The sequence below is a fragment of the Martes martes genome (genome assembly GCF_963455335.1).
Source record: "Martes martes genome assembly, chromosome: 5".
NCBI classification, from domain to species: Eukaryota; Metazoa; Chordata; class Mammalia; order Carnivora; family Mustelidae; genus Martes; species Martes martes.
The window spans coordinates 106,143,515-106,168,381 of NC_137892.1; the positions used below are offsets into that span (position 1 = coordinate 106,143,515).

Genomic DNA, 24,867 nt, shown 5'->3' on the forward strand with positions numbered 1-24,867 from the left:
CTAGTTCCAGTCTGGTTAAAGTTCATTTTTTTGAGGGAGAAACAGGTTGGGGAGGGACGCGGTGGACAAAAGGGGTGGAGAGTAGCAGAGGGGAGGAAAAGGAACCTCAAAAATTTCATGCACTTATTTCAAGCCCAGAAATGCATTAAAAAGTTTATCCAGAAGCTGGCTGTTTTGCATCTGAAAAGCAAATCAGAGCAGCAAGCTGACAACAAAGAAGTGAAAGAACTACTAATTCTTTATATTAAAAAGAAGGAAACATTATTTGGGGTATAAACCAAAAAGAAAAATGTGATTTTACAGGCAGCTGGCCATAACATAATCTGAGTCAATGCAGAAAGCAAATCTGAAAAGATACTAAATAGGATGCCACTGAGTCATTAGACCAAAAAAAGCCCCCCCAAAAAAAGAAAAACCCTTTTAAAAACACTATAACACAGGCTTACAGGACAAGCACATAGCTACAAAAAAGACAGCTAGCAGAAAAGACAAGGAGGGATGAAAACAGCTTGTACTCTACTCATCAGTCTGTGCTCTCTGCTATGGTGCGTCTGCACCCAACATGCACAAAGACACCAAATGTACTACTGAGCTGATAAGAAAGTAAAATAAATCCTCAAAGGCCTAAAATCTAGAGACATAAGCATGAGAACAGCTAGAGAACTTGAGTTTCTCCTTGATGGACAAAGGACAAAGCCCAGGGCATGCCCAGTGTGAGGAGCCCAACAAAAGCTGAGACACAGTTATGCCCTTAGTGAAAAAAATGAACTGGGATGGGAGGGGGGAAGGGGAATCTGCCCTTGGCAGAGAAAGACAACAGAAACTTGTCTGACTTGACTTTAACATTAGATGGTGAGGAGGAGAAAACCCTCAAGTCAGACCATATATGGTCTGTGGCCTTAATACAGACCGCCAATGTGATATGAAGAACCTTATTCTAAAGAAGTAGTTCATATGGTATTGAGTTGGTAGTCCTCCTCTACCTCATTTAGTTAATGGACTAAACATTCCAATAAAGGACAGGATAGTCAGAGTAGGTTTTTAAAAAAGAAAGAACTATATACTAAGAGGGATGTACTTTAAATATCAAGACACAGACAAGCTGGAAGTAAACACATGGAGAAGGATTACTGTGTAAATAGAAAGCATAAGAAAGCACTGACTTTAGTTAGTATCAGATAAGACTGATTTCAAGATGAAAGATTTTAATAGGAAAGACAAAACAATTATAGATATCTATATGAAGCAAAAACTGACAATTAAAAGTAGCTAAGACAATTCCACAATTCTATTTGGAGATTATAACAGCTCTCTCTATAAATAATAGTAATAGACCAAAACAAAACACAAAATCAGCAAAGACAAAGAATACCTGGACGCTATTAATCATCTTGACTTAATTTCTATTTATAAACTGTTACTCCCAAATGGTAAAATACATATTCTTTTAAGTGTACGTCATATGTTTACCAAGACATAACATATGTTAGGTCATAAAACAAGTCTCAATGAATTTTAAAAGGTTGAAATCCTACAAGATAGTCTTTGACCAAGGTGGAATTAAATTAGAAATCAGCAATAATAAGACAACTAAGAAAACCCCAAATACTTGGAAATAAAAAGCATATACTTCAAATTCCATAAATTAACAAAAAATATAGACTAGAAAATATTTTTAACTAAGTGGTGATAAAAATAGAACATCAAAATTCATGAGATGCAACTCAAACAATGCTTAACAATGAAATTCATAACTTAAAATTTTTCTATTAGAAAAATACAAAAATTTAAAACTCGAAGATGTGAAATCTCTATCTAAAATTAGGGAGGGAAAAGATGAAATAAAATCAATAGCATAAGGCAGAAAATAATAAAGCTAAAATAACATGAAATTTAAAAAATGAACAAACAAAAAAATCAATAAAAATAAAAGTTGGTTCTTTGGAAAGATTCACAAAACTGATAAATATCTAACTAAGGTCAATCGGGGAAAAGAAAAAAAAGGCAACAATTGTTAATATCAAGAATGAGGGGTAGGTGGGTAAAATGGGTGAATGGGGACAAAAGTTAAAAACTGCCAGTTGAAAACTAAGTCATGGGAATGTAATATACAGCACAGAGACTACAGTTAATACTGTATTGCAGATCTGCAAATTGCTAAGAGGGTAGATATTTAAAGTTCCCATCACAAGAAGAAAATAATTTTATAACTATGTATGGTGACAGATAGTAACTAGATTTACTGTGGTGACCATTTTGTAACATATACAAATATCAAATCATTATGTTGGCTACCTAAAACTAATAATGTTGTATGTCAAGTATGTTTCAGTTAAAAAAAAAAAAAATGAAAGGAACATCATTTCAGATCCTACAGACAGTAAAAGAATAATAACAGAATATTAGAAATAACTTTATTCCAATACAAAGGAATTTAAAAATAGGACAAATTCCTTGAAAGATACAAATGACTAAATTTAAGTCCAAGAGAAACAGAAAATTTGAATAGTCCTGTATCAATTGAAGAAATCGCACTTGTGATTTTAAACCCTCTAGGCCCACTGACTTTGCTGGTGAATTCTGTAAGACTCTTAAGAACGAAATAATACTCATATTCCACAAACTCTTTCAGAAGATAAAGAAAGAAGAGGAATTGTTTCCTGACTTATGTTATGAGGGTATTACCCTGTTCCAAAACCAGGCAAAGACATGACAAGAAAACAAATATAGACAATATCCTTCATGAACATCAATATAAAATTAACAATTTATTTTTTGCAAACGTATCTAACCCTATATAAATGAACGCTATATCATAACCAAATAGGATTTACCCTGGGAATGTAAAACTGGTTTAACACAAAAAAATCAATCAATGTAACTCACTATATTAGTAAAAAGAGGGGAAAAAAAAGGGTCATTTGAATAGGTAGATAAAAACATTAAAAAAAAAATCAATACCCCATTCATTATAAATAGCCAGAGGAATAGAAGGGAACTTCCTCAAATTTATTATAAACATCCTTTAAAAAAACTTACAGATAACATCCTACATCAATGGTGAAAGGCTCAATGCTTTATATGTACAAACAGAAACAGGGACAGACTATCCACTCTCACCACTTTATTCAACATTGTACTGGAGGTCCTACCAGTGGAATAAGGCAAGAAAAAGAAATAAAAGGCATGAAGACAAGACATTAAACTGTCTTTATTTGCAGATGACATGTCATATATAACAATCCAAAAGAATCCCAAAAAAGCTATTAAAATAAGTAAATTTAGCGAAATCATAGGACACAAAGATAAAAATCAATCCTGGTTTTATATAGCAGAGAATAATTGTAAAATTTACAATAGCATCAAAAATATATAGTAGTAAATTCAGTGAAACATTTCTAATACCTGTGCACTGAAAGCAATAAAACACTGCAAAGAAAATTAAGGGACAACTATATAAGTGAAGCAATAACCACGCCCATGAACTGAATGACTCAATATTGTTAAGATTGCCCAAATGGATGCATAGATTGAGGAAATCCCAATCAAAATTCTAGTGAGATTTTTTAAAAGAAATTAACAAGCTGATGCTAAAATCAATATAGAAAGACAAAAGACCTAAAACAGACACAACCATTTTGAGAAAGAAGAATGAAATGGGAGTACTTAGATTACCTGATTTCAAGACTTATAGAGTTAGAGTAACCAAGACAGTTTAACACTAATATAAGGGAGGACATACAGATCAATGGCACAGAATATAGAGTCCAGTAATAAATCTCAGCTGTTTATAATCAATTGATTTTGACAAAAGTGTTAAAATAATTCAACAGGGGAAAAGACAGTTGTTTCAACAAATGGGGCTAGAACAACTATATATTTGTATGGGTTGGGAAGGGGGCCTTACCATTAACTCACACTATGCACAAACATTAACCCTAAGTGGTTCCGACTTAAACATAATAACTAAGAACTATTAGACTTCTAGAAAAAAACACAGAACATCATCTCTGTGACTTGGGTAGCAGATTTCTTAAATCCAAAAAGCACAAGCCAGAAAGAAAAAATTGAAAAGGTAGGTCATCAAAATTTAAAACTTCTGCTCTTTGAAAAACAGTTAAGATATACCACAGACGGGGAGAAAATACTTGCAAACATGTATGTGAAAGAGAGATTACATACAGAATTATAAAACACTCTTACAATTCCAATAAGAATATGTATAAAAGAACAAACAACCCAATTTAAAAATGGGCAAAAATGTGAACATTTCATAAAAGAAGATATATGAATGGGCAAAAAGCACACCACCATTAATTATCTGGGAAATGCAAACTGTAACAATTAGATACTACTATTAGATACCCAGTAGAATGGCTAAAGTTAAGAAGACAGTATCAAATCATGATGCAGATGTGAGCAAATGGAACTCTCATACATTGTCAATGAGAATGAAAAATGGAATACTTTGTAAAACAGTATAGCAGTACCCTGTAATATTAAACATACATTTCTTCTATGACCCAGCAATTTGTCTTAGGTATTTAGCCATGAGAAATAAAAATTGAAGTAGATACAAAGACTTGTCTGCATATGTTCATAGCATCATTATTCATAACAGCCCCAAAACTGAAAGTGGAACTCAAATGTCCATCACACAGTGCCTAGATAAAGTATAATAAAATCATACTATGAAACACTATGCAGCAATGAAAAGGAAATATTAATATACACAATATATTTGAATGTCAAAAACATTATGCTATGTAAAGTCAAACACAAAAGACTACTTATTGTATGATTCCATTTATAAAGAAATCTAAAAGAGACAAATCACAGTGACAGAAGCCAGTGGTTCCTGGGTCAAGAGACAGGGAAAGGGATCAAAGAGCATGAAAAAATTATTTGGAGTGAAGGAATTGTTCTCTATCTTGAATGTGGTGATAGTTACATGGCTGTGAATATCTTCTAAATTCATCCAACTACACACTCAAAAAAGAAAAGAAAAGAAAAGAAAAATATATTTGCAATACTCATAAGAGACAAGGAGCTCATTTTTCTAAAATACAAAGAGCTGTTTAAAAAAAAAAAATCAAGGAGAAAAGGACCAATAACCCAATTAAAAAAAAAAAGAGCAAAGAAATAAATAAGTCATTACAGAAAGAGATGACTAAATAGCTCTTAAATAAATTTAAGCAATGCCTAACTGCCCTGACATGGAAAGTTAAATTATACTGAGAAACCATTTTTCACCTACAGAATTGCTAGGAATTCAAAAGGTTGGTAAATTACCCTGTGAAGGCAACAAGGAAACACTCCCATAGAGTTGATGGACAGGTAAACAGACATAGTCCTTACCAAGAGTAATTTGGCAGTATCTATAAGAGTTATAAATACATTTATCCTTTACCCAATAGTAGTTCTACCCTGGAAATTTATCTTATTTATATATATATTTGCAGACATGCAAAATGACATATGTATGTCGTTAATCTATGAGGAATTAATTTTAATAGCTGATGGTGACAACTCAAATGACTTTCAGTGGTGGACGGAATGGTTAAATAAATTATTCAAAATGATAAATATGAAATATCATGCATCTATAAAAAAAGAATTCTCCATATACTGGCTTGAAAATAGCTATAAAATACATTGTTAAATGAAAAAAAAAAGGCAGGAACAGAACATTAAGTATGCCACATCCCAAGTAAATAAAGAGGGATTAAGAATTTATAAATTTATAAATTTATATAATATATAAATATATTATTAAATATAATATAAAAATTCATAAATTCATAATTGTTTGTATATGCACACAGAAACTTTGAAAATATATGCAAAACTAGTAAGAATGGCTACTTAGAGTGAAGAACAAGAGGACAGACAGGGAGCTGAAGCAGATCACATTTTAATTTATTTTTTCTAGACGATGTGCATATATTACCTCCTCAAAAAGATTAGGTGAATTAATTCAAATGAAGTTTGGTATGAAAAATAACTAAGAGAACAGACACATTAATATGATATGTAAAGACAGAGCACAAACTTAGGGACAACATTTACAATTCAAATAACTGAAGGATTAGTGTCAAAAATACATAGAGAATTTGATCAGTAAGAGAAAAACTAACAATCCAAATGATGAGGAGAAAAAGAACAAAAATCATGAATATATATATCACTGATAATGACACAAGAGTCAACAAACATAAGATAACACTAAACTTCATTAATAATTATGGGAATTACAAAAGCTAAAATACCCATGAGGTATAATATCTCAAGTAGTAAAAATTTAAGTCTAACATTATGAGCTGCTGGCAAAAATCTAGATGAGGGTGGGTGGAATATAAAGTAGTAAATCACTCTGTAAACTGCTTTGGCATCATCTACTGAAACTATGTAATAGGTACATATAACCAATCTTTACAGCAGTGCTCATTGTATCAGCAAAAAAACAGGAAAAACACAGTATCTACAGACAAGAAAATGCATAAATAAATTTGGTACATTCAAACAGCTGTATAGAGTTCAGAAATCTGCAAAACCATCCATTATTTTCAGAATACATAGATATATATACACACATAATATATATACATATATATGGAGTAATACTATGAATAATAAAAGGCACCAATTGATAAACACAAAACTCAAGTCTGCAAGTATTTTCTGCTGGTAGGAAGGATAGATTTGGACAAAGAACAACGGGAATGGCAAAGATACTGATACTGACCTAGTCTGTGTGATGGTGCTGTTATCGCTAGTCACTATGTTTCAATATATAAATAACCTTTTGTAGGTATTTAATATTTAATCATTTTCAAAACTCCACTGAAAGAAGAAATCAATCATAACAAGACTAAATGCTGCAAAAAATAACTGCTCCTCAATTTAATTTATAAATCATGAGATCTTAATAAGAGAAAACATTTGCAGTAGAGAAGGTTAACTACTTACTCCACTATCTAGCCCAGCAGCGGTTTTCTAATGTGACTCAAAAAATGAAAACAAAAACATAATAAAAGGCATTTTAAGAAGATATTAGTAAATGTAAAATCTTATAAACAATTGTTTAAAAAGCAATGATATAGGAAATCATTCAGAGTGTGACTATCATTCTTTACCATTCCCTTTCTGAAACGATGAAAGGAAGAAACAGAAAAGAAAAAAATTCTGCAACTATAATTAAAGAGCCTCCTATTAGAAATATATAGAACCAATTCCATTCTCATATTCACTTCATTTTTTTAAAGTGTGAAAAATGTATTTACTTAAATTTTATGCCCTGCTATGTTCCTGAAAGGGTTTAAAGGGACATAGAGCAATAAATAAATCCTCCCTCAATAAACACTTAAAGAAAAATAATAAGAAAATCAAGGAATTAAAATAGAATGATAAACCAAAGCCATGGTGAAGGCTAATGCACAGATGCAAAACCATAATGAAGTCTTATACAATTTTTTATTGGATGAAATTGGGCTCTGAATTTACAGTCAAGTATAGCAAAGAAGGAAACATGATTAGTTAAAAGACAGTTACAAGTTAATGAACTCTACTCAAATACCATTATCAGCTTTTCTTGATGGTCACTCCAGAGGCACAGTTCCCATGTATCTTATAAAGGAAAACTAAAAATTGACCATCAAGCAAACAAAACACCCAGAAGGTTAATAAAATTAATGGCTTAAGAAGATGAGGATTTGGGGGAAATACATAAAAATAATTTGCAGCAAAATTACTGAAGTGACTAATGAAAAGCTACTTAAAATTCAACATAATACCATACACAGTCATATAAAATGTACTGACCTTCCTGAATTGCCTTGTCCACAGTTATTCCAGAAGGTGAATGCAGAAGCTTTTGGTAATTCTGAGCATTTTGGTCAAACAACTGTACAAGAAGAGTGCATGTCTTTTCATATTCACATCTGCTGACAGTGCACAACTGCTCCAGCTGCTGAAACACAGTAGCAGTATCATCCAGTGGATCATCTAAATTATCTCTGCAAATATAGAACAAGTTTGCAGACAACATTAGAATGTGATATGCTATTACTCACCACAAATAAACTTTATGTTAAATAAAAATTCTACCATGGATAAAGAAACAAAAAGACAAACAGATTGGAAGGTAAGAAATAAAATGTAAATATAAATTCTATATTTGAAGATGACATGATTCTATACACAAAAGTCCCAAAGAAACCACATACATACACACACACACACACACACACAGCTACTACCTCTTACAGACAGAAGAGTTTACCAAGGTCCTAGCATACAGGGTCAATATATAAAATCCAACTGTATCACTAGCCATGAACTACTGGCCATGAACAATTGGAAATTGACATTTAAAAAACTGTACCTTCCAAAGGCACCAGAAAAAAATTAATTAATTAAATCTAATTAAACATATATAAAATCTGAATGCTGAATACAACAGTAAGGAAAGAAATCACCAGTGAGGAAAAGAAACACCAAAGAGCTAATTAAATTAAAAGATAAACCTCAAAGACAGTCTCTTCAATAAGCGGTGTGGGGAAAATTGGACAGCTATGTGTAGAAGAATGAAACTCGACCATTCTCATACACCATACACAAAGATAAACTCGAAATGGATAAAAGACCTCAACGTGAGGCAGGAATCCATCAGAATCCTACAGGAGAACATAGGCAGTAACCTCTTCGACATCGGCCACAGCAACTTCTTTCAAGATATATCTCCAAAGGCAAAGGAAACAAAAGCGAAAATGAACTTCTGGGACTTCATTGAGATCAAAAGCTTCTGCACAGCAAAGGAAAGAGTCAACAAAACAAAGAGGCAACCCACAGAATGGGAGAAGATATTCGCAAATGACACTACAGACAAAGGGCTGATATCCAAGATCTAGAAAGAACTCCTCAAACTCAACACACAAAAAACAGATAATCATGTCAAAAAATGGGCAGAAGATATGAACAGACACTTCTCCAATGGAGACATACAAATGGCTAACAGACACATGAAAAAATGTTAATCATCACTAGCCATCAGGGAGATTCAAATCAAAACAACATTGAGGTACCACCTTATACCAGTTAGAATGGCCAAAATCAACAAGACAGTAAACAACATGTGTTGGAGAGGATGTGGAGAAAGGGGAACCCTCTGTTGGTGGGAATGCAAGTGGGTGCAGCCACTTTGGAAAACAGTGTGGAGATTCCTCAAAAAATTAAAAATAGAGCTACTCTATGATCCTGCAATTGCACTACTGGGTATTTACCCCAAAGATACAGATGTAGTGAAAAGAAGGGCCATCTGTACCCCAGTGTTCATAGCAGCAATGGCTACGGTCGCCAAACTGTGGAAAGAACCAAAATGCCTTTCAACGGACGAATGGATAAAGAAGATGTGGTCCATATATACTATGGAGTATTATGCCTCCATCAGAAAGGATGAATACCCAACTTTTATATCAACATGGACAGGACTGGAAGAGATTATGCTGAGTGAAATAAGTCAAACAGAGTCAATTATCATACGGTTTCACTTATTTGTGGAGCATCAGGAATAGCACGGAGGACATGGGGAGATGGAGAAGAGAAGGGAGTTGGGGGAAACTGGAGGGGGAGACGAACCATGAGAGACTATGGACTCTGGGGAACTAGCTGAGGGTTTTGGAAGGGGTGGGGGTGGGAGGTTGGGTGAGCCTGGTGGTGGGTATTATAAGAGGACATGTATTGCATGGAGCACTGGGTGTGGTGCATAAACAATGAATTCTGGAACACTAAAAAGAAATTTAAAAAATTTAAAAAAAATTAAAAAAAAACCCTGCTCACTGACTAAAGACTTGATCCTGTGGAGATGTCAATTCTTCCCCAAAATTAACCTATAAATTTAAAATAATTTCAGTCAAAATTCCAGCAGGATTTTTTGGTGGAAACTGACAAGATGAATTTAAAATTTACATGCAAAAGCAAAGGAAGTAAAAGAGCCAAAGCGATCGTGGAAACGGAAAACCAAGGTAGAAGACTCATACACCTGATTTCAAAGCTATTAAGGCTACAGTATTCAAGACAAGGTACTGGTAGAAGGAGAAACACATAGATTAATGGAAACAGAGTCCAGAAAGCACATGGATGCAGTCAATTAATTTCTGAAAAGAGAATAAAGGCAATGCAATGGAGAGAAGATAGTCTTTTCGGCAAATGGCGCTAGGATAATTGGTCATCCATTAAAAACAAAAAAGCAAAAGCAAAAACAAAAACAAACCCAACGTCAAGCCTTACCTCATACCATATGCAAAAATTAACTCAAAATGGATCAGAGAAATAAATGTAAATTCTAAAACTGTAAAACCTCTAGAAGAAAAAAATAATGGATAAATCAGACTTTGTTAAACTCTAAAACTTCTGCTCTTCAAAAAAGACTGTCAGGGAAATGAAAAAGCAAGCTATGGACTGACAGAGAATATTTACAAAATAAATAAAATAAAAAGACTTGTGACCAGAATATATAGACCTTCAAAATCTAAATAAACAACCCAATTCAAAAAGAGGGGGCAACAAATTTACCAGGCACTTTGCCAAACAATACAAACGGTAAATAAGCACGTAAAATGATGCTCAACATTACTGGTCGTTAAGGGAATGCAAATTAAGTCCAAAATGAGGTACCACTACATACCTATTAGAACGACTAAAATTCTTAAAATTCTTAAAAACTGATGATATCAAGTACTGAAGAGGATAAAGAGCAATTGAATCTCATACATTGCTGGTAATAATGCAAAATGATACAGCCCTTTAAAAAACAGTTTGGCAGTTTCTCTTAAAGTGAAACATATACTTACCATTCAACCCAGAAATCTCCCACCTAAGGTATTTACTTCTCTACCTATCATCATACAGAAATCTGTTTAGGAATGTTTATAGCTGTTTTACTCATAATTGACAAAACAGAAACAACCCAAATGTCCATCAACAGGTAGATGGTTAAATAAACTGTGATACATCCATAAAATGAAATACTATTCAGCAAAATATTTTAAGAACTCCTGACACAACATGGAGGACTCTTACATGCTAATTATGCTAAGTGAAAGAAGCTGGACTACATACCATAGGATTTCATCTATACAACATTCTGGAAAGGCAAAAACTACAAGAAAACAACAAGTCAGTAATTGCCAGAGGCTGAGGGTGGGTAAAGGGATGATTACAAGGGACACAAAAGAATTTTCTGGGTTGATGGAACTATACTCTATCCTAACTGTAAGGTAGTTCTACAACTGTATATCCTTATGAGAACTCATAGACCTGTTCAATAAAAAGTGTGATTTTACACTAGGCAAATTACACTTCATATGTTTAAATTCCACGATGCAAAAGATAAAAACACAACAGAAACATTTAGTTTTCAATACCTCACAACTATGGCAACAGATTCCAACCGAGAAGTGATAAAGGCCTTCGTAATTTCTGGTGCATAAGTGTCTAATAAGTGGGGTTCAGCTGATTTCACAAAAGGCACTGATGCTACCATCCTTTGCCACAGAGTTAATAAATAATGAACACTGTTGGGAGCAAATTCCCAATGCTACAAAGAAATAAAGCAAATGTTATTTAAAATGACATATCTTCCCAGAATAAGAATTATAAAGACAAAATTACTAAAAAGATTTTTTGACAAATTACTAAACACAGACTTTAAAATTAACTTTTATTCTAATTATATAGCCAATGAATATTCAACACAGCAAATTTTATGAATGCAAAAAGGCATAAAGAAGAATCCAACAATCTCTCATTATTCTACCACCCAAGGATGAGGACTATTAAAATGTTAGTGTACTTCCTCCTAATCTTCTTTCCATGAATACTTTCCAGAGTTGAGATCATGTAGAAAATGTGGTTTTAAAACCTCCCCCCAAACTTATAAAATTTTTCCCCCCAAAAAAATCTGTAAAAAAGTTTTTATTTCTTCACAGTTTATTATAGCTTCTCAATTCATCCTTCAATTATTAGATATTCAGATAGTCTAGATCTAATTTTTTTTATAAAATATGTTCCAGTGAACTTTTACTTAAAATCCTGGAATAAGTATTTTTAGTAAAGTACAGTAACAAATATTAAAAATCCCCACCAAATCTTACCAAGAAATTGTTCTTAAAATTATCTGTTTAATACCAATTATGTATTTTTATTTACCTGCAGGCTAGTAATGGTAAAGTTAGCAATCAATCTGATAACTTCAGGATATTCCTTCACCATAACTAATTCTCCCAGCTGATAATTTGTCTTTAAACGAGCCAAAAATCGGCAAAATTCATGATAATTACCTGGATCAGACAAACCCTAAATTATAAGACAAAAAGAAAGACTTTTAAAAATACTTAAGAACAAACGAAGCTAACAACCTGTCAATAAAATTTCAAGAGTATTTTGTTAAGTTTTCCAGTTTTCACTGGTACTCTGTATCAACTGGGTAGATTATTAATGATATAAAGCAAATGATTCCTGTTGAAATTAATGTTTTCATGAATGATTCATAATAAGAAATCCAAAGTAGAGGATGTGGAAGAAGCTTTGCACTGGGATGGCTAAATTATATTTGGGAACCCACCGTATTACACAAAAAATTTGCATGTGTATGTACATGCGTGTGTGTGCGCCCAGGTGCACGCACACTGCAGCTTAAACAGAAGTTAACAGAAGACTTGAGAAATATTTATGATGAAAATTCAGAATGGGTTCTTGAAACCCTGGAAAAAAGTGATACCAGCTGAACTGAAGTTAAAATGGTATTTGTGCAAACAAGCAGAAATTTTTTCTAATTCAACAAATATTTACTGAGTTCCTATAGACACTGTGCCCTCAAGCAACTTCTGGTTCCTAAGCAGAGTCATTCAAATAAATTAATGCAGAAAGGGCAGAAAGTTTAACAGAAGTACTACAAGACAGAGAGGTAATCTTGAAGAAGGAAAGGTTAAAAGGAAAGACCAAGAAAGAGGTCCCTAGTTGTCTATTATAGCTCCTTGAGGACTGGGTACAACTGTCATCTTTACAAAAGCTCAAACACTTTGTATTGTAGATTGCATGAAAGAGAATTCAAAAAGCATCTGTTTAGTACTGAAAGTTTCTAAGAAATTTCATTCATATGAACACCATGAAAATATAAAATAGAGTCTAATTACAATAAGATACTTCATACTCATAAGTCTTCTAATATGTTTTTAACTCTAAAATAATATAATATTCAAACTAACTTTTACAGACATGAAACATGAACATGAGGATTTTGGAAAACCAATTAAAACAATTATTTGATATTAACATATTATTTTCCACATACTGACTGATGACAGTGACTTAAACTACTAAAAATTTTAAAGTATATTAGTAAAATCCCATTTATCAACAAAACATGTATATTTCATGACTGTGCTAACATTGGAAATATAAAAGTATAACACATAAAATACTAAAACACTCTTGAGAATGACCTACAAAATCAATTGCTCCTTATTAAGCAAGCACATTTTCTTTATGTACAAATATTATATGTCCCCTCAAAAGTTAGTAATAACTAAGAGACAGATAAATCCCCTTAAAGCACTCAACCTCTTAAAATCTGTACTTTCATTACATATATTTTAAACCAAAAACAAAATAAAAAGTAAAACAAAAAGTTTTATCTAGGCAGCCAAGTCACTAATTAAGTCACTAATTAAGCCAAGTCACTAATTATGGCTTTGCAATTCTCTGGAATGAATACTGCTACTGAAGCTTTGCAAGTTAATGTATAGATTTTTTAAACCTACAAACTCTTATTTGTCCACAAGAGGGCAAAAAGACATTATCTCATAATTCAAAGCCACTTAATCCAATATTAACGTTCAGATTTATATTAAGTCTTCTAGTTCAGAAGGTAGCTATGACTCTGAAGTAATAAATAAGAAGTACAAGCAAAGAAATGCAGGACACAATGGTATAAAGCAGAAGCATCACAGGATATATACCTTCTTATTCTTATTCACCTAAAAGAATGGAAAAAAAGTGAAAAAGAACACAGAAGTCTGTCAGGAAAGCACCCATTTTTAAAAACTGCCCGTTTCTACTACAAATGAGATCTAAGGAAGATGGATATGATACTTCACACTTCCTTCCAAAATCATAATCAAGTCACGAATTTATTACACCTTTCAGCAGAAAAACTGTATTTCTACATACTAAGTATTAATTAAATTACTTCATAAATACCTGAGGGTTTTCAAGTATCCTTTTTACTCCCTTAATTAAATTACCAAGGTACTTGGCACGTTCAGGACTGCTAAATAAGGACCTTCTTGTAGAAGCAAACTGAACTAAACATGAAAGTGCCTAAAAATAGGAACAACAAAATTCATTTCAATTTTAAAAGTAACTATGGCCACATGTAAGGAACACTGTCTTTACATAAAAAAGTATTTTTTAATTTTAATAATAGAAAAGTACTACAGAATCCAGAAATAATGAAAGCTACACACCATCAACCACCACCACCACCCATCACTCTTCAACCCCACCACTAAAATTTCCATTCATCTGTATTCTCTTGTAATATATATTTCCTATGTTAAATATGCCAAAGCAACCTGGGCAGTCATACACTCCAAAGACTCCCAATTGCTTCTGCTGCCCAGCTCTGTTCATGAACCAATAAAACAGTTGTTCTACAGAAAATAAAAGATGGTTTTGTGGTAGACTATATTTGAGAAATACTGTACACTACGTACGGCAGTATCCTGCAAGTGGGAAAACTTTACTTTTGTGTAACTTGGTATAACTTCACTTAATCCAGTATATCCCCAATTTATGTGGTGATGGTACCTCTTATCCATACCACTCTTTAAAAAGTTGAGGAGCAATTTGGAGAATGCTGCTAGGAACATTAGCTATTCTACAAAAATGGTCTAGTTATCTTCTAAAAGTTAATACTTTACCAGACAATTTCACTGCTTGGGGTCTTAATTTTACTACTGAAAACCACTGGAGTCTGTCTGATCATTAAGTGAGAGACCCACAGTTGGCAGCTTTTCAGGCCAAACAGGCCCTCATAGGTTTTGTTTTGATCCACATGTTTGCCAACTTTATAAAAAACTTAGAATTGGCTGTTAAGATTTAAATATTTTAATGAAGAGATATTAAATAATGTCTGGCTGTCTTAGAAAAGGTGAAAACAGCGACAAGAATCAGAGTATGACCTTTTAGATGTTCTCTAGTTTGCCGCAGTCCTTACTGTTAAAAAAAACAAACAAACAAAAAAACAAAAAAAAACAACAAACAAACAATTCCTTAGGCAATTCTGATATACTGAAGGTTTGGGAACCACTGGTGTTTGGGGGCCAAAAACATCTGGGTTTGAGTCTCAGTTTCATTATTTAGTTTGCTACCCTAATAAATTTATCTTAGCCAGTCTGGGTCTGTTTCCTTGTCAACATAGTGAGGATAATAATACTTACCTTGCAGGACCACTGTGAGGATGAAGGGAGATAAGCACCATATAATAGGGCAGGCCCAATAAATGTTAGTTACTTTCTCTTAAAGCAGTTGTTTTACACTTAGTTTTTTAAGTGCCAGTAGCTTATGTTATTGCAAAACATAACTGTACATGAAAACATGGTTTTTAAATAACTAAAAACAAAATTATTCTGGTTAAAAGATAGAAGGCTGAAACTCTGGCACCACCGGAAACAGGAGTATCCTGTGAAACGCAGTTTAAAAACCACCACCTTAAAACCCTAGACTGAAGAACAGACATGTTTTTTTTAAAAAAAGAAGGGGAGAGGGGCGCCTGGGTGGCTCAGTGGGTTGAAGCCTCTGCCTTCGGCTCGGGTCATGATCCCAGGGTCCTGGGATCGAGCCCCGCATTGGGCTCTCTGCTCCTCGGGGAGCCTGCTTCCTCCTCTTTCTCTGCCTGCCTCTCTGCCTACTTGGATCTCTGTCAAATAAATAAATAAAATCTTTAAAAAAAAAAAAAGAAAAGAAAAGAAGGGGAGAGATTATTTTTGCAAATCTATTCTCCCCTTCTAGGCAATAACATATCTAAACAAACACACCACTGATCTGTACTTTAAATCTGGAGCATGTTTTTTCAGGAAATGGCAATATCAGAATCTTCCAACTTTACTTCTAGATGCTTAGATATTAAACTGACAACTTTTTCTTTTTCTTTTTCTTTTTCTTTTGTCAGTCTTGCCTGGTCTCTGTTTTAGGTTCCACAAAGATGGGGTTCACATTCTCAAAGTTAACTATGTAACCAAAGAGTTTTAAGATATTCAAGCACACAAAATACTTTAATTCAAAAAATAAATGAACAACTGGAGTGATGAACACAAAATTACATGAGCAGATCCCCTTTGTTTCTCACTCAGATACACCGAAGCGGGCTGCCCGGCGAGCCTAGGGAAGGGAGCACCAAGGGAGAATTCGAGAGAGGGAAGGAAAAGGGAAGGTAAACGATGGTGTGGCCAACTACCAGACCGAGACCCAGAAGAAGGGGTGGGGACTGGGTAGAAAGGAAGGTACACTTAAAGGGTGACAAGCTTTCCTGGCTCTGGGCAAGAGCGAAACCAACAGCTAGAGGTCCTGGGTTCACCCACGAAAAGGAAACCCGTGGTCACTATAAACAGAATCTGACAAATAGCTCAAGTAACAAATCCCAGGGGATGTAAAAAAGCATTTCTTGTGAGAGGTGAACCCAATCAAGAATATAAATTGGGCCTTTTACACTAAAATAGATACCACCCTTAGATAAAGATTGCAAGTACTTTTTAATGAAATAATGAATGATTTTTACTTACTAACTGAGACAGTAGTGGTGGAAGTGAATGATACAAATTGAAGAAAAGATCCAATGTTTCTGGTTCCAGGAAAACTGGAAAAAAAATTTTTTTTCTAATACCATTACTTCCATTCAGTTATTTTCATGTAAACAGTAAGACATCAGCACACAAACAAGAACTCTAAGACCTCTGCATGTGGCCACTCTTATCAGTTAGGCTTAATTGCTTTTTAATTCCTAGCTATTGTCCTTTGAAAGATGAAATAATATAGAGATAGAAACTAATTAGCTAAAATGTTCCTTATTTCTATGTAGCATCTACAGTTTACTGGGAGAATCTTCTTACCATTTTCATCTTTATTACAGTAATATAAACATTTAAAAATTCAAACAGTATCAAAAAGTAAACACTATTAAAAAGTGTATCATAAAAAACAGCTATACCCTACCCCATTCCAACTACCTTTCAACTCTTAATGTACACTTACATACGTATTTCCAAATAACATGCTATATGGCTATTTCTTTGTTTTACCTTAAACATCAAATGAATTTGTTATAAGCTATGAGGCTGGAGCCTCTACCACAACCTGACCTCTTTCAAAATCTATCCGCTATTTTAACAATTGAGGATTAAATCAATTCTAAGTGTTTACATTTATTATGGCTGTGTAAGTAATGTTAACAGCTGAGCCAAGGAGTACACTATGATCTTATTTCTAACACTCTCTGGATTTAATCATAGCATCTTTTCTGTGCTTAGTTGTATATCTATCTGTCACGAATTCTTTCCAGATACTCTGACAGATTTGTAAAATGTTCTTCATACCATTTTCCACATGATGAGTAGCATCAAATAACCTATAATTTCCACTTCTCCCCCCTTCCCTCATCTCCTAGCGCCTTCAACTTGTTCCTAAATTTGTTATATAATTATCTTCTTTCTATGTCTGTTCATTGTCATCTTGTTTTGAAACTCCCTTTTCACAAACCCCTCATCTTCCATGGTTTTTTTGTCAAGTAACTTTCTGAGAGCAAGCACATAAGGGATAAGTTCCAGGAGGATGAGCATGTCTGAGAATGTCTTAATTCTACCTTAAGCTTGATAATTTCCATCTAGTTTGAATATTATTTCCCTTCAGAAGTTTAGGGATACTACTCCATTGTCTTCTGGCTTCCAGTGCTGAAGCTGAGCGTCTAATGCTGTTCTTGACCCCAGTACTTTGTAGGTGACTTCTCCTTTCTGGTAGATTTTAGGATCTTCCTTTTATGACTATTACTCTGAAATGATTATGATTATGAAGCTTAGTGTTTCTTTTATTCATTCATTACTATGTGAACTTCATGGGATCTTTCAATCTGAAATTTTATGTTTCAGTGCCAAGAACTTTTTTTTTGGTGTTATTTGTTTGCAAATTTTCTTTTCTTTTTTTTTTTCTATTCTCTTTCTCAAACTCCTAGTAGTCAGATGCCAGCTCTCCTAATTTCATGCTCTGATTTTTTTTTTTTTTAAGATTTTATTTATTTATTTGGCAGACAAAGATCACAAGTAGGCAGAGAGGCAGGCAGAGAGAGGAGGAAGCAGGCTCCCTGCGGAGCAGAGAGCCTGATGCGGGGCTCGATCCCAGGACCCCGGGATCACGACCAGAGCCGAAAGCAGAGGCTTTGACCCACTGAGCCACCCAGGCGCCCCTCATGCTCTGATATTCTTGTAGATTTTTCTCCTATCAAATCTCTCCTTGCTTTTTTGTTCTACTTTCTGGGATATTTCCCTAACTTGATCTTCCAACCTTTTATTAAGTGTTTTATTTAAGCAACTGTCTTTTATATTTGGAACATTCTCTGAACTCTCCTTTATAAAACAGTATCTTATTCTGGAGCAACTGTGTGGCTTAGCTGGTTAAGTGTCTGACTCTTGGTTTTGGCTCAGATCGTGATCTCAGAGTCATGAGATCAAGCCCCACATTGGGGCTCCATGCTCGGTGGGGAGTCTGCTTGAGATTTTCTCTTCTCCTTCGCTCTTTACCCCTCCCCGCAATGCATTCTCTCTTTCTTTCTCTCTCTCAAATAAATAAATAAAACTAAAAAAATACTAATCTTGTTTCAGGGATGTGTTACCTTTTTTTTTTTAATTTCCCTGGGGATATTAACTATACTTTTTTGAAGTTTACTTCTACTCTTTACTTTGTTTCTACTAAGCTCTCCCTTTATAAAAAAGCTTCTTGAGATAATTACAGATGCATATGCAGTTGCAAGAAATAATAGAGATCCCATGCACCCATTACTTAGTTTCCTCCACTGGTAAATTCTTGCAAAACTACAGCAGAATATCACAATCAGGAAACCACACTGATACAATCCATCAACCTTATTCATTTTTCCCATTTTTACATGCACTCATGTGTACATACGGGTGTGTGTGTCTGTCTATGTGTAGTCTGTGCAATTTTTATTGCATTTGTTGGTTCATGTATTCATCATGATACTAAGAATACTACATCCCTTTTAACTGTTTTAATCTCTGCTTTCCATATTAGAAGTTTTCACAGGGGCGCCTGGGTGGCTCAGTGGGTTAAAGCCTCTGCCTTCGGCTCAGGTCATGATCCCAGGGTCCTGGGATCGAGCCCCGCATCGGGCTCTCTGCTCAGCAGGGAGTCTGCTTCCTCCCTTCTCTCTCTGCCTGCCTCTCTGTCTACTTGTGAGCTCTCTGTCAAATAAATAAATAAAATCTTAAAAAAAAAAAAAAAGAAGTTTTCACAAAATCTGTGGTGTTCCCCTGCTCTATCTGTTATCCTAAATATCCAGTTTAATTTCTTGAGGACAAAAAGGTCTGGTCTTGGGAAGTTAAGGGGAAAGGGCATACAGGGAAGAGAAATGAAAAGTTGTTAGTTGCACAGGTGGGAGAGAAGATCCTGGGGACTTTGAGCAGAATACAGACTTTTTTTTACCAAGCCCTATTCCTCACCTCACCTCTGACTGTAGGAATACCCTAGTGCCATCATCTGAAATGTATGAGAGCAAATGAGCTTGCTTTTTTTCTTGGTATCCTTCTCTATAAGGAAGTAAGCTGCAATTCTGCTCTGCTAAGTCCGTTATTCTAATTCATTCTCCTTCTAACTTTGAAAAATACGGTTTCTCTGTGTTATATCTCCGTGTTATAGCCTCTCTCACTCTATTCATCTGAAACTTTCAAAACAGAACTCTTCATTTTCCCTCCCAAACCTGTTTTTCCCCTAACTCTAGAGCTAGCTTTCCTATTTTCCAATATCAAAATATGGAAGCTCCCATGATATGAAGTAAAGAAAGCAGATTTCAATACTGGGTATCAGCAGCTACCCTGTGTTACAAATCTTTTTGAATTTTTTGATTGCCTAACAAAAACTAGAGGTAACCGCACATTTGGCAACTATATTGTTTAATTCTGTGCCCTTGACTCCGACCATCCCTCACACTAAACTTTCTTCTTACTTGTTCTCCAGGTTGTTGGAATCTGCACTGTGCAAAGATCATCTGCAGATTCATCTGCTGAACTGCCAATGAAGTCAAAGCTAAGGCAGTTGAGGACCAGTTTCAAGACCTGCATTACTAGAGTTTGTTGACCTTCATCCTGAAGATTTAAGGGTTTGGCCAACACCTGAAAAAAGGTGAAAGTCAAATAAAACTTCATGAAATACGTCAATAAACAAATTGTCACTTCACTAAATCACTTTTCAATGCCAAATTAGAATTAGGAAGAAAAGTCTGCAAAATTATGTTGTTGTGTATGTCAGAAAAAGTTGTAAAATCACTATCAACAAAAATCTACAACAGACTATTTTCAAAATTTTATTTTCTAAAATGAGAATAAGACCTTTGACACCTAACTGCAAATTGTAGGCCACCTCCTAAAGTTATAAAAAGAACTTTAGGACAAATACTGTACTCAGGAAGAATATATAAATCTTTGGGATTTATTTTAGATCAAAGGCTGCTTAGAACAAGCTGGAAATATAATATTCTTCAAGTGGGGGAACTTTATGTAGAAATATGATCCATATTCAGTTAACAAAGGTCAGAGCTGCATGAGTCTAAGACTGTTCTGGAGAACAATCCTTACCACACCCTATTCCCCCCCCCCCACAAAAGGTCTATTCTGACACAATCGGAGTAGATTATCTCCTAAAGACACATTGCGAAATACCTGTGGAGGAAGTGGTAACTAAGTTTGGGATTCTGCTTCAAGAATAACACAAAGACAAAGAGTTGTCTGAAAAGTAGAGAGCTGAAAAGAGACTGGTTTGGAGTTGTTACTGCTTAACTGGTTAATGGGTCCAAGGGAGCTCATTCTACTCTTCAACCTTCTTTTGCGTATGTTAAAATTTTTCATACAAAAGGGAAATTTTAAAAATAATAGAGGGTCTTTCAGACTGGCCTACTGCAGCAGTTATCCTGTTACTAACTACCTAGAGAACTGAAATAATTAGAAACAGGTACTTCCTGGAACATACTTTAGGAAATGCTATATTATGCCAATTTAAAAGCTTGAACCGCATGACAGAATCCCTATATTACAAGCAAACACAATATAATTATTAATTGTACTATCGCTAATATTCCACAGGGCACCAAGCAGCAAATGGGAAAATATAATTTCCCAAACAAATTATTAAAGTTAGCTGTCTTGGCTCACCTAAGAATACTGATAATTGATGAATTAGAAAAACTTACTGCCATTTCATTGTTCATCTGTATCCCATTAAAATACAGGCAACAAAAATGAAGAAACTAAATCTCAATTAGCTTCTGTAATAAATAATCTATAGCAGTAGTAGGAAAACAATGAAACTACCTAAAGATGAGTTACTGAATTCCCTTTAGATTTTGTTTTATTATATCTCTGGTAAATAAAAGTGAATTTTTTGTGGAAATCTACTGTACCTAAATTAAGACTGCTCACAGTAAATCTTCAAAAGGCAGAATGAGGGTTAGGGAAGGGGTTTCATTTGAAGTTCTTCTGAAACTTAAAATTTCCTAAATACTCTAAGTAGGATACGGAATTATTTAAAAACTTACCTCTTTTAGAAGAGAGCATGCTAGCACTAAAATGTCTTTGAGAGAAGTGTCACGAAATGAGGTAGCTATTTTCCTGTGTTTTGCTGAAGGTCTAGAATAATCAACCTAAAAAGACCAAGATAAATTTATTTAACCAGACTTAGCAAATAGCAAAGCAAAAATTTACTAAGAAAAGGAATGGAAATAATGATTAAAGAAGCATCAAGTACAGAGTTAAGAGAGCTTTTAAAAATCTATGGGATAAGTGCCCTGCTAAATGTTACTCACAGAGTTAATGGCAGACCCACCATCGGCAAAACCCAAGTTTCTGGATTGTTTCAATTCATTGCTCTTTCTAACCATACCAATCCCCAAATTAGAAGCCAGAATTGATCACACTTTCAGAGGTAATATGAACACAGATTGTAAAATAACGGATGGATCCTAAGAGTATCAACTCCTGTACCATGTACCATTTCATATTAGGTAAGCAACAACTTCTCTGTTCCTCAGCTCAGATTCCTCCTGTAAAACAAGAATCCCTAAAATAATCTTCAAATTTTAACTTTCTGTGAATCAGTTAATAATCAATTACAGAAAAATTGTTCATATAAAAGTAGTATTTCTATATATACCAGAAATGTCATTGGTTCATATATCCTTGGTGTTTTAAAAAGAAACCAAGGCAGAAAAAATAAACAACCAGAAATCTTAGTATATAAGCAACAGTACATTCCCTCTGAATATTTATTAGTTACTGATAAATAACTATTAAGAATAAATTTATGAAGAGTAGTTCTTAAGCCTCTAATCTAAAATATGATATGGTCAAAACTATACTATTAATGCCATTAATACTTCCATTTATCAACAGCAAACAGCAAACAAAGCTGAAGTCTGATACCCAAATGACTATTAACACCATGGGCTACAGTCACTACAGCATTCCTTTTGCTATTTGGAAGAAGAAAATAAACCATTTTCTTTGCTAATGCTTAAACACATCAAAAAAAAAAAAATCAGTGAGCTCAAAATTATCTGATACTTCCTAAGCTCCATCAAACAATTTAGACTATATTTAAAGCCACATTTACTTATAGAAACATGAAACATAACAGAAGTGATTACAGAAAGTAGTTACTGGAATCTGTAACCAATAGGTAAGATCCAAACTAGCATTTCCAGCATTCTTCCTTTCTTTTAAACCAAACTTCAGTCTGTTTCTCTTATAATATTTCCCTCAATATATAAAAACTTTTCCTTAATACAAATTAATAATAGCATATAGTATTGCAACTGTAATTTATGAAGTACTCTTCACACATTATTTCACTTCTTAAAATAGCCAGTGAAAAATATATTATCCTCTTCTAACATGAAAATTAAAGTTTACAGGCACACTATCTTAGGCCAACCTCTCATTACTACCATATTATAACACGAACAGAAGAAACTCTTATGGAGCACTTGTACATACCAGACCCTGAGCTAGTAGTTTATCTAATCTTACTAAGATCCTGGAAGGTGTCATTCTCACTTTACAGAGTGTAAATCTGTATGTTTAAAGACATTTAGAAGTTTGTCCAAAGCAGTAAGCAATAGAGCTAAAATACAAATCCAGGACTTATTTCAGTTATCTTCAAGGCCTACCCTGCTTATTTTACTTGTTTTATTCACCGATATCCAGTCTTTTGAGAAGAGGGACTGTGCATCTATTGTCTAATGTATACCTATGCTTCTACAATGTAGATAAAGGATATTGTACTTCTTGATGAGTATATACTGAATATCCTCCAGGAACAGTAGAAACAACAGGCTTGGTTTTGAAAAAAAACAAGATTGCATATAATCCTCTTTTAGGAAACCTCAAGTTTAGGTATTTTTTCTTAAAAAATACATCTTGTTATTGACATTATATGAATTTGCCTGGTTCACATTTAATAATGATAGTGTCTGATTTTCACCATGCACTGTAGATCTCCCTGCTGCCTGGTCAGAAGTACTTACCAAGTGCTTGTTCAAACTGTAAATACCATAAAATTAGACCAAGTAAAATGTGTCCACAAAAGCCGTATTTTTTTTTACCATACAAAATCACAATCACACTTCAGACCTTGAAGCTTTTTTCAAAAGCACTTGGGTTATATACAAGATAAGCCTAGAACATCTTGTGCCAAAAAGTAAGAAAATATTCAAAGACTGGTGAGTAAATGTCAAATGGACACGGAAACAAGCTTAAAAGGGTTCCTACTGGCCAAATCTGGCAAAATGAGAGCATGAAAGTATGTTAGTAACAAATTATAACCTACTAAATACAATTGGAAGCCAGGAATGCATATTGATATAAATAAGTGAATAAATTGGAAGTCTGATGAGGAATGGGTATTTTGTCTTAAGTAGTTATTATTTACAAGGGAGAAAAAAAATAAATCTGCAATTAGAGAAGCCTGGTGGAGACCATTTTCATCAAGTAACCAAAGTAAACATCATTAGTAATGTAACAAATCAAATCATGTGCTTCCTGACTGGAGAAAATGAGAAGACCACACAGTATCATTTCTGTGATATTCCTAACCAATATGCATAATCCGAATCTAATAATAAAGAAACATCAGACAATCCCAAATTGAGGGACATTTCACAAAACTGGCCTGTAATTTTCACAAACGTTAAGGTCATGAAAAGTGAGAGAAAGATTGAGGAATTTTTCCAGATTGATGGAGACTAATAGAACATGTCCAATAACTGAGCCGCACAATTCTACACTGGTTCCTTTGTGGAACAAATGGATACTGGTACATAGCCACAGGGGAGAAATTGTTACATGCTCGGGGTGGAGGAGTCAGGGAGTGAGGTCTGTGATAACGTAACGGATCACTTTAAATTTAAGATAAGCATCCGATAAAACTAGAAATATTCTCTAATTCCTGACTGAACACAAGTTGGAAACAGTTGTTTTTGGCTGATTTTTTTATGTACAGGAACTATACTGACACTCCAAAGGGAGCTGGCAA

General features: G+C 34.1%; 1 protein-coding gene across 1 annotated transcript in view; it reads right to left on the bottom strand.

Moving 5' to 3' along the window:
• The window catches only part of RANBP17 (RAN binding protein 17), a 319,731-nt gene that overhangs the window by 268,831 nt on the left and 26,033 nt on the right, over positions 1 to 24,867 (bottom strand). Inside the window, exons 6-12 of the mRNA XM_080805045.1 lie at positions 21,875 to 21,979; positions 20,291 to 20,456; positions 16,842 to 16,915; positions 14,260 to 14,379; positions 12,208 to 12,354; positions 11,424 to 11,596; positions 7,822 to 8,015 (exon numbers count right to left, since the gene is read on the bottom strand). Coding sequence (XP_080661171.1) covers positions 7,822 to 8,015; positions 11,424 to 11,596; positions 12,208 to 12,354; positions 14,260 to 14,379; positions 16,842 to 16,915; positions 20,291 to 20,456; positions 21,875 to 21,979 — 979 coding nt within the window. The remainder of the gene's footprint in view (positions 1 to 7,821; positions 8,016 to 11,423; positions 11,597 to 12,207; positions 12,355 to 14,259; positions 14,380 to 16,841; positions 16,916 to 20,290; positions 20,457 to 21,874; positions 21,980 to 24,867) is intronic.